This window comes from Heliangelus exortis, chromosome 14 (genome assembly GCF_036169615.1).
Source record: "Heliangelus exortis chromosome 14, bHelExo1.hap1, whole genome shotgun sequence".
In the NCBI taxonomy this organism is placed as follows: Eukaryota; Metazoa; Chordata; class Aves; order Apodiformes; family Trochilidae; genus Heliangelus; species Heliangelus exortis.
In genome coordinates this window covers 10920631-10935011 of record NC_092435.1, presented here as the reverse complement: position 1 = coordinate 10935011, position 14381 = coordinate 10920631, and the positions used below count along the sequence as shown (strand labels likewise).

Below are 14381 nucleotides of genomic sequence, written 5' to 3'. Positions count from 1 at the left end.
TGTTCTGCACAGTTAGAACAAAAAAATGAGAAAAATAAGTGTTTCAGTGTTGTGGCTGCTTCTGAACATCTTTGAGCTCCTCAGTCAGCTGCATTTAATGTCCCCCTCCCTCCCAGTATCAGAGTCATTTGGGTTGGGAGGGACCTCTAGAGCTCATCTACTCCAGCCCCCCTGCAGTCAGCAGGGACACCCTCAGGGTGCTCAGAGCTTCCTCAAGCCTCACCTTGAACATCTCCAGGGATGAGGCTTCAACTACCTCCTTGGGAACCTGTGCCCTTTTTCCAGTGCCCTCATGGTAAAGAACTTTAAATCTTTATCACTGAGGGGACTCTGTAACAGGATGGGGAAATAACAGGACTGAGCCTAAAACTGATATTTGAATGCTGCAGGAGAGAAGCATTTGCTCACTGTGTTTCCACACATCTTTATTTGTTTGCAGGAGATCCTAATCCCTGACTGAAAACAGGTCCAAGAGCTTGGCAGCTGTGCAGGTAGCAGAGACAGTGCTGATGGAAGAGCTAATCCAAGCTGACATTAATAAGGGTGAGCAACTGCACAGCACACAAATGACAGCATGATCCCACCTTCTGCCCACTGCCACATGGAAGTTGTGTCTACAGAGGAACAGCCAAGGGGATGGATGTCACACATGCTGCTGAGACACCTCAGGACAACCCAGAGCTGAACAGGCACCTGCAGTCACAGGTATGATCCTCCTGGATTCAAAGTTTATCTAAAGAACATATGAAGCCCACACTGAGCTCCAATGTACAGCTGCCCACTGCAGCCACATGCTCAGCTGCACAGGTTAAGAGTGCTTCCATACTATGGTCCTACCTACACTTCTGTGGAAGAAGGAATTCTCTCTACTAGAATATGTAAACAGAGCACAGCCTGATGGAAAGTGAACCTATGGCTTACTAGCAACCAACTTTGAAAGCAAACAGTACTTATCTACAACTTTGTCTTCAGGGTTTGAAGACAGAGATAAACTGACATATTACCTGGTAATTATTTTGGTTTTGTGACAGCCTCAGTTGACTTGAAGACGTGAAATGAGGAGAAAAGGTACTCCTTGATGGGTTAGCACTGTTATACAAGGTGCTGGATGTTGTGTGCAATGAGGTCCGTGCAGGCAAGTGGTAATCTCTGTTATGGTACAGAATGTTGTCAGGCACATCCCTGGCGTTCACCATCTGTGAGCTACAGCTCAGGTTTCTTCCTGGCCCAGACAAGGCTGTGCTTTGGTTCTCCACACGAACAGAACTGCTGCTTTCACAGTATCTGGAATAGCTTTGTATTTGTGCTCCCATGGATGCCAGCTCCTCTTCCCTGGCATATTCATCATCCACGTCTCCCGTCTCCATCGCGATGGACAAGCAGCTGCCCTCCCCCTGGCAGTGCCTCTGGGCTGTGCTGCCCCACCCCAGCCTCTGAGCCTGATCTGTCACTGCCAGGGAAAACACCTCCCGGATCTCCAGGTTCTGTGTGCTACAAGGAGGGTCCCTGGCGTTGGCCCTTTGCTCGGGGGCTGCGTGTGACACCAGATGCTCTGGTTTCTGTAACCTCTGGCACCCCAGGGGTTCAGCTTTGCAGGGTCTGTGGCACAGCATGGGTTTCTGAGGTAACACCAGCTCTGCTGTCTGGACTGAGGAGCCACCGTAGCTTTTCTTTGTGTGACTGTAGATGGAGTTGGCAGAATTGAGGACGCTTGTTTGCCGGGATAAAATAATTGTCTTTTCCCCCACTAAGAGGGAAGCATTCTTACAGTGTGGCACCTGTCGCCCCAGAGCGTTGTGCTGCTGCTGAAACTCTGCATCACTTTTCCCTGCCAGCCGTGGAATTGAGGTTTTGTGCATTTCTGCCATAGAAGCATTTGTCTGCTTGGCAGAGCCCTGTCTGCTGGCTGAAGTGGCAGGGCTGTATATCCCAGTGACTATCACGTCGTTGTTAGCAGAGGTCCAAGAAGCCTGCTGGCTCTGGGAGCGAGCAATATTCACCATGTTTCTAACTCCTGCTTCTGGAGGTCCTGAGGGGGTAGAAGGGAGAATCCCTGGGGGAGTGCCCCCAGAATCCACAGCACTCTTGCTGCTCATCTTCCTTCGCTTGTTGCCAACCCAGGTCTGCAAACAACAAGGACAACAAACACAAAACAAAAGCACTAAATAGGCAGGAAAATTAGAAAATGCCATTTTTCAGCAGAGCTGATGAAATGTTAAGTGTTCTGAGTCGAGAGCTAATTCTACAAATATGTAAATAATTTACTGATTATGCAGAGTCTGAACAACACAGGGTGGAAATCCATGTCTCCTGTAACTGGGATTCATACACTGATACACAAGAGAATCAGTCTTGATTCCAAAGCTCCAGTTTCTCAAAAATCCTGAGACTGCCCCTTACCCAAAGTTACCCTTAAGATATATTTCACTGACACCTCTGTGACTAATTCCCCCACATTTAAATTTTTAATATTTAGCTCCTTGGGATGCAGAATCATTGCTGAGGTATGCAGCTAAACTTTTGTAACCAAATAACTGGGAGATACGACCTTCGAAACTGACAGTTCTTGGGTTTAGATGAGAGAGGAAGTAAAAGAGCCCTTTCTGTTAGGCAATTACAAAGCAATCTTGTGAATTATTAAGACCTACGGACTAATTCCTCCTCTGCCAGCTGCCCAAGTCAAGATCTGATGACAAAACCTGCTTCTGACAGACACTGGTGGACAAGATTAGGACTACTGGGATTAGACTCCAAATGAAGTTTGCTAAAATGGACATTTCCAAAAGTGACAGTGACAGTCAACAGCTTTGTGTATAAGACAGTAAAGGAAAAAGTATTTGAAAAAATGCAGGCACTGTGGCAGTGGTGCAGAGGTTAAAATATCCTGCTGCTTTAAACAGAAAAGCCTGTCCTGCAAGTAACACATTAAGATAAAGCTGAAAGAACTGAAGGGGAAACATCAACTTCAGTATTTCAAGAGAGGTAATCTGGTGGAAGCATCAGCTCTTAACACTGCAAGCATAAGCACCACCTAACTATTCCTGGAAACTTTCCTGATCAGAGAGACAAGACTAGATCAGTTCTTTCACTCCAGGATGTCTGTACTGAATATAAAGGCACAAGCATGCAGGATACAAGTGCCAAAGAATAAAAAATAGGCTTTTGCCTCTGCTTCTGATGTTTATAAAGGATCAGATACACATACAGAGCTCCAATGACAGTTTTCTGCACCACTCTGGATATCATCTGCTAGAACCAGACCAAAAGCAGGACCTCAACATTCAGCCACACAATAAATAACTCAATATTTAATCAATAAACTCCTTCAGCCCATAACAAGCAAACTCCACTGAGTTCTTGTCTCAGGTTTCCATCTCATCACCTGAAAGAAGGAAAACTTTCTTCACATACCGATACCTGCTCAGGAAGTAAACAGATTTTTCTCCAGAAACATACACATCCATGCCACACTGTAGCATGGTGCTCTCCCATTTCATCCCACTCATTTTTGTCATCAAATTTTACAACATGTCTAATTTGAGGCATGATTTGTTGCACACAGCAAAATCCCAGTTATGAGTGATAATATTTCTCTCCTCAAAATCAAGTTTAAATACATCAATTACAGCCATGGATATCAAGTTACTTTCCTTAATAGCATAAGACAAATTTAGAAAATCACTTTTTTTTTCATAATTTCTGCTCAGTCAGTAAACTTTCAAGCTAGAAATTATGATTAGAGACACTGAACATTTTGGACTAGGAAAAGATATTTCACCCTAAACTTTTCCAACAGTGTAAAACTAAAATCTGAAGTTGTTCTCATGGCTTCCAAGGAAAAAAATGCATTTAAAGAAATCCAAGTAATTTACTAGTCCTGCTGTTCAGTTGGGATTAAAGCACAGTTTTGTGGGACAACCCAAGTCATATTTGCCACTGCTGGAAGGGTCCTAATTCTCCTTATCAGGTCCCCAGCATTTTGCTCCAACCATTCCACCAAAAGCACCCACCTGAATGATCAGCGAGTGCAACTCCCCCAAAAGCCATAAAACTGAATCAGCAAAAAGAAAAATGAACAAAAGTTTTGACAAGGTTAGCAAATTCAACTGGGATACTCTGAAACTGAGTGAATGCAAAAGATGCTCAGTACAGGAAGAAGAAAACTACACAGCTGGAAAAAGGGTAAGAGCACAAACCTTCCAATTTTTAGCACTGTCATAGGCATTATCCCAGAGAATTATATGAAACTATACTCTGAAAGAGAAGCTCCACATTGTTACTGCTTGACAGCTTTGGTATTCATCTGGGATGTGACAGAGCAGCCAACTACAAATTATACTGAGAAAAGGGACACAAATCTTTTTTTCAGTCAAGCTCCCCAGCCTGTAAGTTTGGGGAGTACTTTCACCAACAATGGAAACATTACTGAAATTGTTAACTTCAATTTAGGATGAGAAGAAGCTCCCAGAAGGGATGACAAATCAAAAATCAGATGCTAAGAAATTTACCTAGGATTTAAGAGACCTTGGTTTTACATTCCCAGTTTGAACCAGGAAGAGCTGGAACTTCAGAACGTGCCACAATCCAGATACAGACCACAGAGGGACTGTCAGTGGCATCTGGCCATGAGTTTTGACCAGAAACTCCATCCTAAACCTGAAAATTATATGTCCTCAGGAAATCTTTCATGAGGTAGAAAAGGATAATGAAGCTGTAACTGTTCTGACATCTGGTGTTGCACCATGGAGAGAACCCACCTGGGGAAAAAAAAAAATCAGACTTTTGCACTTTGTCCAGTCACATGGCTCACATTTCATGTAAAGACAAAAAGCAACCAGCAGAAGTGGGCCAATATTCACAACCAGGCCACTCACACCTGGCCTAGGTAGAATACACCTCTATAAATTTAAGGAGGGACATGTTCTTTTTCTGGAGTAATTACCACATTTCCTAAGTTTGAAAGGAAGAATATATTTTTATGGATGGCAGTGATAAAATCTGTAGAGTAGAAAACAAATCCATCAAACCATAAATTGGACTTTTCTTTTTTCCAGCCCAGCTCAAAACTGGAAAGACTGGATGTAGTTCTATGGAACAAGGCTATAGAAATGCTGATTTAGAGAAAAAAAATATTCATGGAGTTATGACATTTGAATTGCAACAGTTACATTCAGGGAATTCATGTTCCTGTTATAGTCATATCTGCAAGTGCCAGCTGCAACTCAAGTATCAGTTTGCTAGACACTGTGCAAAGAAGCACTGATCTCTGTCCAAGAGTTTTGTAGAAAAAAAAGGCATTAGGAGAGGCAGAAAGGAGAGGTGTAAAGAAGAGAAGGGTAAGACCATAAGGAAATAGGACAACTGCAGAACACATGCTGGGTAGGTTTCCATTGCACTTGACAAGCAGGAAGAGTTAAGTTTTGCAAATAAAGGCTCAGTAAGGGAAGAAAACTCCAGAGAAAGGCCAAGTTATGTTATTGCATTAAGGGAAACAGGGAAGGGAATATATGAAGATGGAAAGTGAATGAAGAGTGCAAGTAGAGGACAGACAGGCTGCCTCCTCTAGGTCCTTCAATCAGAATAAAAATAGAAAACCAAGCCCTGACTGCATCATCAGCATCCAGATTCCTGTTACAACTGTTTGACTGTTCCAGGGAGTCCAAATTTCTGGCTGACTTTCAGAACTTCCCACCACCTAGAGCTCAGAAAGTAAGTTTTAATATTTCCAGATTATTTTAAGGGAGGGAAATTCAGGTAAGAATTAGGGAGCAGGGGAGGCTGTTATTGTCCATATGCCACTGGTGAACCAATTAAAAAACCCCAAGACCAGTCTTACTTCTTCCTCTTCAGTGCCCAGTGCTGCAGCAACTCATGGTAGCTCCACTACAATTGTTATTTTTTCAGCTAATGCTTGAAAATGTCTATTTCTGCTCTGAGACAACAGCCATTTTGTTGTCTACTGTTTCACAAAGGGATTATTAATTCCTTTCCCATGGAATTCATAGAATTTGGAAGAACTGTTAGCACTGGTGACATTCTTCTGTTATACAAAAAGAATATACTCACTGTAAATAACCACAATATTTATGATTGTGACACAGAATACAAATGTGACAGTGTGTCAAGAGAAATACTTCCACAATTATTCCTCCAAATACATTAGGTTATAGAAATCTGTTTAACTTAAGAATAGTTTCCTTACAACATGACCTTTGTTTGATACAATACATTGCACAAGGTTTCTGTAGGGCAATCTAATTTGCAATTTAATAAATAAAAAAACCCCAAATCCCAAACCAAAACATGAAAAAAGACAAGCAACAACAACAAAAAACCCCAAACAAAAAAATAATTTAAAAAATCACTCCTTGTGCAATCCAGGCCCCTGCTAAATACAGCAATTATGCAAAGACATTTCATCAGAAACAAACTATGAGCAGGCTCACTGGATAAAAATGAACAACACACATGCGTGCTGAAGTCTGATTTAAGACAAGTATGAAGTTAAGAGACTCCAGTCCTCTGCAGATATTTTAGGTAAAGAAATGAACGTGTCTAAATTTAACAGATAAATTTGGAAGGCCTCAGTACTTACCCTGACTACACTGAAGTCCAGTTTAGTTTCTTGTGCACACTGTAATATGAGCTGAAAGCAATTTTTACTTTGATTTGTCATTCCATTTTCATAATAGCGCTGTAATATCCTTTGTTGCTCTACAGTAAATACAGAACGCAGATTCATCTAAAAATAAAAGAAGATACTCTGAAAGTTGGAATAAAAACTTCAGCACTTGCAGAAAGCACAGGCTCTCATTTATTCTTGTTGTGATAACACAAAGTGTTGACATGTTTTCTTTACAGAGTCCTTTACCAACACTTTTACTTACTTTCCAAAAAAACCTGCTACAGTCAGCATTAGTGATTCCTTTGTGATAGACTCAAGTTGAACAGGTGAACTATATATTTGGAAAAACACTGTCAGCCTTTCATAAGGAAATAAATATTACATTGTGTTGCTAAGTCCTAGAGCCTTTAGTTTCAAAGACAAAGTTTCTCCCTTAAAAAAAAAAAGGGGGCATTAGGCAGAACAGAGTAACACCAGCAGCTCCAATATTAGCAGGTCTGTTTCCCCTCCTCTACCGAAAAAACAAAAAGAGACAAAAACTGAAATAAAATAAAGGTGACTCTTTGGAACAGCTAAAGTTTCCTTCAACTTCAGCAAACCCTACACTCTGTTACAGCTGCTCATGCTAGTCCTGCTGCTGCTTCTGGCACTTCCCCCTGCAAAGTCACAAAGATCAAGGACCAATCTTCCTCTTCTCCAACTGGAGACCAACTCAGGGGGAAAAAAACAAAGAGAAGAGGAACGTCAGACAGCTCTGCTCCAGCCCACTGCAGTGCTAAAAATTAACAGTAATGAGGGACCACCCAAATCATAGCCTGTGTTTAGAAAGGTTCAAGCTACAGTGAAACCCTACCCTCAGGCTATAAATCAGGCTTTTTAAGAAGAGTTATGTGTTGTTTTACAGGGGTATAATCCAATGCTGGCTACAGGACCTCAGGATGCCTTCCTTCCCTTTTGCTTTGTCCAAAGCAGTGCTGAGTTTTCCAGCATGCTCACCCGGAATGAAGAGACTCCTGCCAGATTTGCAGCAAAACCCTTCAGGTCTTCTCAGCCTGGTCAGCACTGGGTCACCCCCCAGAGAGCTCTGCTGTGTGGGGACAGTGGCAGCCACCCCACTCCACCACACTGGGCAGGAAAATATGAAGAAGCTTGGAAAATGTAAAACATTAAACATTACCAAGTTCAGAACAGGCTCCCTAACTTCACACTGAAGTTTTATGCTCCTTTTCCATAGTCTCTACAGGTAAGGAATAGAAGCATCTAGTGACACCTAAGAAAAGATGAGCCCCATCATCACAGGGTTCCCAGAACAGGGCCTGTATTTTGTGTATTTTGTCCCAAACAGGAGGCCACCAGCTGAGGCGCCACAAGAGGTGGCAAGGAAAAACCTGCACCCCACATTGTGTCTCAGAAAGCAAAAAAGTCACCAGCCATAAGTTGGTTTTAATACTTCTAGTACATGTATCAACACAAAGCAAAGAAATCACCTTGTAGGAGAATAAAGGGGAGGAGGGAACCCGTTGTAACCACCAAGCTTTGTTACTGGTTTTGGTAATTGTGGATGGAAAGGAGAAGAGTGGCCACACACTTCATCTTTGCACAAGAAATGCTTCTCATTTATAACAAATATCATTAATAAGGGCTCAAAAAGCATGAACAGACACACAGCTCCTTTCACATTACTGTAATTGAGATAACTACACTACGTAATGTTAATGAGTATTAGAGTTCCAAAGGCCTCTCTAAAGGAAAACATTAATATCATAGAATCATTAAAATACAGAATTTTGGAGTAAAATGCTTGTGGCCAGAGCTTTGTCTTCAGAGTTTTAAACAGGAAAATCACTAACTACCAATTTGCAAAAATGACTGTTTTCTTTTCAATTACACTTAAAAGAGAAGATGATTTTTCAATCCCACCTTTATCTCTGCTCCCAGTTCTTGTTTATTCTCTCAACCTGGAGCATTACTGAAGGCACCATGACCACATGCATTACAATTCGGGCTCTGCCCAGAATTTTGCCCCCCCCAGAATGTGTATTCAGTCTCAGTCAAGATATGGACCAAGGAGACTCTTGTTCTGAAGACTCCACTGCTTAAGGAAATTTATAGCAATCAAAAGAGAAGACAATTATTAGCGCATTAACAAATCAATAAAGTTCATTAAAATGTACTTTATAAAGTGAAGAACTGTCTCCTGGTCACCCCTGTGGATATGCATGATGATGCAGCCACTGACTGACTTATGCTACTTCTCAAGAATACAGAATTTAATTTTGTGATTCTTCTTCCTGCATGATTGGCAGAGCCAACCTTTCACTTCTGTCTCCTCCTCTTTCAGCACCAGTGGTCTTGGTTTATTTAGTTGAGATCAGTTCCCACAAATTATATCAGCAGAAATAGTTATCAACCTTCTGTCTTTTGAGATCCAGGTGAAAACTGTCACTCAATACCTCCAACATTCCTATCCACAGGCTCATCAAAAAGAAGTCTGCTCTCCAAATAGTTTCTCAACTGCAATGAACACTCCTCCAGTTGCAAGATAAAATTTTAGAATCAGACCTGGCAACCTACAAGGGAAGATGTGTGTCAGGTCCTGGACACAAGTTTTAATTACGTGGATTTCTGTATCCAAAGTCACTTCTGAGCTAAAATACTACTGTTGCTGTATTTGACATTTGCACTTTAGATAAGGACGAGGTGGAGCACTGTCACAAAATCTCTTGATCTTCAGATAGACCTGTAAGCACTGCATGGCAGATTTTGCCTAGCTAAGCTCAAGAGAGGTCATGGTCTGGTTTAATAAACACCTCGTTTTTGCAGTTTGTTAACTACACCTGCCAAGCAAAACACTGCTCAGATTCCTTAGTGACTTCTGCCTTGAATCCAGTCAAGTGCAGCTCAGGATAAGTGTGCAGAGGCCATCAGAAACTGGTTTAAATAAACTGATTGCAGGACCCTAGAAATGCAGTTATGGAAGCTGAGTTGTAACTGGTGTTTACATTCCCACATCTCAACTTTCAGCTAAGAATTTACTAATGCTTAGCACAGACTAAATCCTAAGTCAATAAGCAGTTCTGTACCACTTCCCCACCTATTCAAACACATTTACCAAAACCATAGAAGGAAAATTAAAATGTTTTTAAAATATCATTGTCTATCTAGCTATGTAAATAAATCTTATTAATTTTGCTCTCCCAATCAACTAATATTTTTTTTAACCGCCTTTACCAAAGGCAACAAAAATTTAGAGGCAAGGTGCAGAATGAAACAGAGCACACACACAAAGCTCAGCAGGCAGCTACACAGAAAACATGATTCAAATTTTACTCAAAATACAAAGGTCCAAAAAACCTAACATAAAAACCCTGGACCTACAGGTCCACTGCAACGAGCCATGCCATTGCATCCCTTAAGATTCTGAACAATGCTACAGTTGCTTAATATAATATGGTTATTAACAAGATGTTAAGCCCCAGACAGCAGAGAAGTGATAAATAACCTCAGCATCCATCACTGGTGCCTGTGGACCAGCTCCCTGGTGTGCAGGACATCTGGCAGTGGTCCTTCTGTAGCAGGTGAAAAGCCCACTGACAATACCTGATCTGTAACGTCCAGATGGAAATCAGTTTGCTATCAGCAGTTCTTAAGTGCTTATTTGGAATATTTAAAGCAGCAACCAGTACTGAACAAGCCAGTTACTGAAAGCCACAAAGTCCAAAACCATCCCATTAACCCATGAAGCACTGCCTCTGCCCAGCCCATCTTCACAGGTCACAACCTTCCCATGCTTTACAGCCCTCAGACCTAATAATTTATCTACAGCACCCTGAGCAAGCAAACATCTGTAAGAACACAGTGGAACTGTCTCTGAGACAAATTTATGAAGGGTGCATTCAAAGGATTGCACTGCTTGAATTTTTTTTGAGACATACTGCCAGTTTAGCATGGGTTTTCACAGTTATACAGACTAAGACATTAATTCTTACACTTTCTCTAATATGGGAAATAACTTAAAAAGTGCTGAAATTATTAAGCATTCAGGTAGCCACATCAGTCTCATCAGCAGGTCAAACCCCCTCCTAACAGGCTGAGTTAACTTCAAAGGAAATAAACTCCTTCTCCCAATTTGTGCACCTACAAAGCACTTCAGTTCCCTCAGGATTTCTCACCTTTGTCTTGAACCTCAGACTCCAAGTTAGAAATCCACACGGATTTTTATCATAATTTCATTTTGATCTTGACTTGCCAAGCTTAGAAAACATGCATTTGAGCTTTTGGGAAGCCAGGTGTCCACGCTGGTTGGCAACACATTGGCACTGAAAAGAGAGTTTGTTACAGAAGAAAACTCTGTGAAAGTCATTAAATTCAGGGAAAACAATATGCAAACTGAAATTCCAGAAACAAAAGTCTTTTTCTCACTTTGGTAAAAGATGGGGGATGGCAAAGAAGTATTTTTAAGGATTCAACACCAGCCTGTTCTGCTAATAATTTGGACAAGTATGTTTCTGTGAGAATATTCTAGGACAGATGAAAAAGCAGGTTTCCTGCAAGTCCTTCCTTCAGCCCTGCTATGTGTTCTGGGCCAATCAACACCACTCAGCTTTCCATTTTGGTGGAAACCTCCTGAACCTTCTGTAAACCCAGAAGGACTTTTTCTCTATAGGGTCAGATGTAGAAAAAATCCAACAACAAATCAACAACTGGGGTCAGTGAGAGATCTAAGGCTGGAAAGTGATAAGGACAAAGATGGGAACTTCATGCTCTTCAGTTTCTCCAAGACTGCTGAGTAGGAGCCTCAGGAAGGACACTCCTACACCATCACCCTCCTCAGGAGAGATGAAGGTTATTCTTACAGCTGAACTTTTTTACACTTTAGCTGCTTGAGCAACTTTTGCCACAACATCCACCTTCCTGTGCAGGAGGGAGGACAAGTGGAGAGGGAGAACACAGAAAGGCTGAAGCCAAGTTTGCTTCTGAAGTAGCAGTGCGTTTGCTCCATGAAAAAGGTAACTCATGGAACAATTATCCCACGTTTTGCTGCAAATGCCTGGGTTTTCTTCCACTCTAGTTACTTTTTTCAACAACCAAAATTAAGACTCTCTCCAGGGAAGTCTAGTGAAGCCCAGAAATGTATTTTTAGAAACTAGTGAAAACAACTTGGTGTCAAGAGGTATCACAAAAGAAAGAACAAAAAGAACAAAAGAAAGAAAGAACAATAAGAAAATGGGAATAATCCTGTATCAATGATTTCCTGATGAAAAAAAAATAAAAATTCAAGAGTTATTTAGCTGGGTTTTTTTGCAGTGGCTACTTGAAAAATCTGGAGGCCAAAAAAAAAAAAAAAAAAAAAAAAAAAAAAAGCAAAAACCAACAAAACAGAAGCATAAAGAAGGGGGGAAAACTCTGCCTAAAGTATATAGCTCTATAGTCTTAATTCCTCTCATGCCTTTCATGTGAAACTATAATTAATTTTTTAAAAATTAATGCAGAGAACAAGCCACCACAAAGTACCTAAGTGTAAAAAATCTTTATCGTATGAAGCATTATAAAACCGTCAGGGATTCACACATAAAAGCCTGCAAGCCTGTTGCTGTTCTAGTCTGTCTATCCACAACAGCTACAATAAGAATATCAGCACACTCCTCAGTTTATTTCCTTTTTTATTTCCCTTTGTAGACGTCCAGTGGTACAAAATCACAAGACTCAGAACCAACATAAACCTGAGAAAAAAATGCAACTTCAATTAAGAAAGCTACTATATATGTAAATAAAACAAGACTGCAATAGTGACACTATTACTACAGCTTAAAAAACCTGAACTATACCAGCTACCACCTAATTTGCCCTCCACATCTGCCAAAAACTTTTTTTTGCACGATCCAAGGGAAAAGGAAAAAAACAAACCACCAGCTCTGCCAGCTTTCACACTAGGTGGGGACATACGGGATGTACATCAAGCAAGAATGTTTAATAATCTGAATTTGTAGGTTACTGCCTCTTTCCTACACAGGCCAAAATAGTTACAACTACAAGTGCAGGAGATGATGCTTATGGTTGGGTGTAATACCCAGACCAGCTCGTAAAACTACTTTTAAAAATCCATGACTCACAGCACAACTCTCCAGTAAGTACATCATTTGTAGTATTGCATTACAGCTCTACCTATAAAATCCATCCCTTTAACAGGGACAAATTAGACAGCTCTCAGTAGCTTAGTAACATCATAACCTCTGACCACAACTCTGCAGCTTGATGCATTGCATCCCTTCCCACTTTCATCATGCAAATGAGACTTCTGCCTTCAACTGCATTAGCCACATGTTTTACATTTATCAAGCCCACAAGCCATTGTAAGAGCTGTCAGGAAAACAAACAAACAAACAAAAAAAAGGACAGTAAAATGCAGTTTTACTCTGAAGACGTGTGCTGCTTCAAGAGTCTGACTGGGAAGGTACAGAACTGCTTCTGGTCAGTCTCACACGATGGGACCTATGGCACCAGAAGCCCAGGGCTAACAGAATGCAGGGGAACAGGGTTTTGACGAAGGCAACCGGCCTGCAAGCAGCACCAGCACTTCCAGAACCGAGACCTGCCCAAGCACCAGGATCCCTCCAGGCCGCCATAGGCCCCTCAGCCCCCACACCACCGGCGAACACCTCAGGGGGAAAACCCCACAGCGAAGGGACAGAGACCCTGCTCACTCAGCTGCCACCACCACGGGCTCTCTGGTCCCAGAACAGGGGTTCTGACGTGGCCTTTTGACAGGCAGAGGTCCTGAGGGGACACAAGGTTTGTGCCGCTCCCTGGCTGCTGACCCCCTCCTGCCCCACAGCCCTCACACCAAGGACTAACGTCACGCTGTCCTCTCACCCCTCCTCACCAAAGCCTCCACCCCAGCCTCGAGGAGCTGCCCGAGGGTGCAATGCAGGGGCAGTGACACGAGTGGGTGACCCCCACGCCACGCCGCTCACGGTACGGACCCCCCGCGCGCAGGCGCCGCAGCCTCCCCGCAGGGCGCATGCGCAGCGCCTCGGAGGATGCACCCTCCTCCCCCCCAATATCCCCACTCCCTCCCGCCGGGCTGCCGGGGCAGTGCGCATGCGCGCATGGGGCGACTCTGCGCGGACCGGCCCGCCCGGCCGCCCTCCCCCACCGCCAGGCCGCTGGCCCTGAGACATCATCATCATCATCATCACTGCCATCACTGTCATCATCATCACTATCATCATTATCATCATCATCATCATCATCATCCTCCCCGCCCGCCGCGCCCCTCCCCGGCGTTCACCCCGCTATCCCCCCCCCTTCCCCTGGGGACTCCCTCCCTCCCAGCGCTCAGCGCGGCGGGCTTACCGTGTCTGTTATCGGGGGGCTGGTGCAGGGGGAGGGGGGGGGACTGGGCTGGGTTTTCTCCAGGATTCAGCCGGTTTCGGCTGGGTCGGTCCCGGCGTCACACAATGAAATCAGCGCCTCCGATCATTAATTCTCATCATGATCGTGACGTCAGCCGCAGACAGCGGCCAATAGCAGCGTGAGATCAGCGCCGGCCGGGACAGTGCTCGCCCCCGCCCCTCGCCCGGGGTGTGGAGGGGGGGGAGCGGAGGGGAGGAGGCGGGAGCGCGCACGGTGCCCGTTCTGAGGGGCCGTGGCGGGGAGGGATGAGCTGGGAGTGATCGCCTCGGAGAACCACGGGAACTACCTTAGAGCACAGAGGGAGATCGGCGTAAGGCACCGGGGGAATCGCCTCACAGCA

The 14381-nt window shown here is 43.3% G+C and overlaps 1 protein-coding gene across 5 annotated transcripts in view; it reads right to left on the bottom strand.

The window, feature by feature from the left end:
* HDX (highly divergent homeobox) overlaps positions 1-14130 on the bottom strand; it is a 48676-nt gene extending 34546 nt beyond the window's left edge. The window contains exons 1-4 of one of the 5 annotated variants that reach the window (XM_071758286.1): positions 13982-14130; positions 10798-10944; positions 6596-6742; positions 1005-2123 (exon numbers count right to left, since the gene is read on the bottom strand). In XM_071758286.1, the coding sequence (XP_071614387.1) occupies positions 1005-2123; positions 6596-6742 (1266 nt within the window). In that variant the 5' untranslated portion in view covers positions 10798-10944; positions 13982-14130. Of the gene's footprint in view, positions 1-1004; positions 2124-6595; positions 6743-7621; positions 7769-10797; positions 10945-13981 lie in introns of those variants that run through there. The other 4 variants (XM_071758285.1, XM_071758281.1, XM_071758282.1 and 1 more) reach the window with 4 other exon arrangements.
* Positions 14131-14381: the final 251 nt, after the last annotated feature.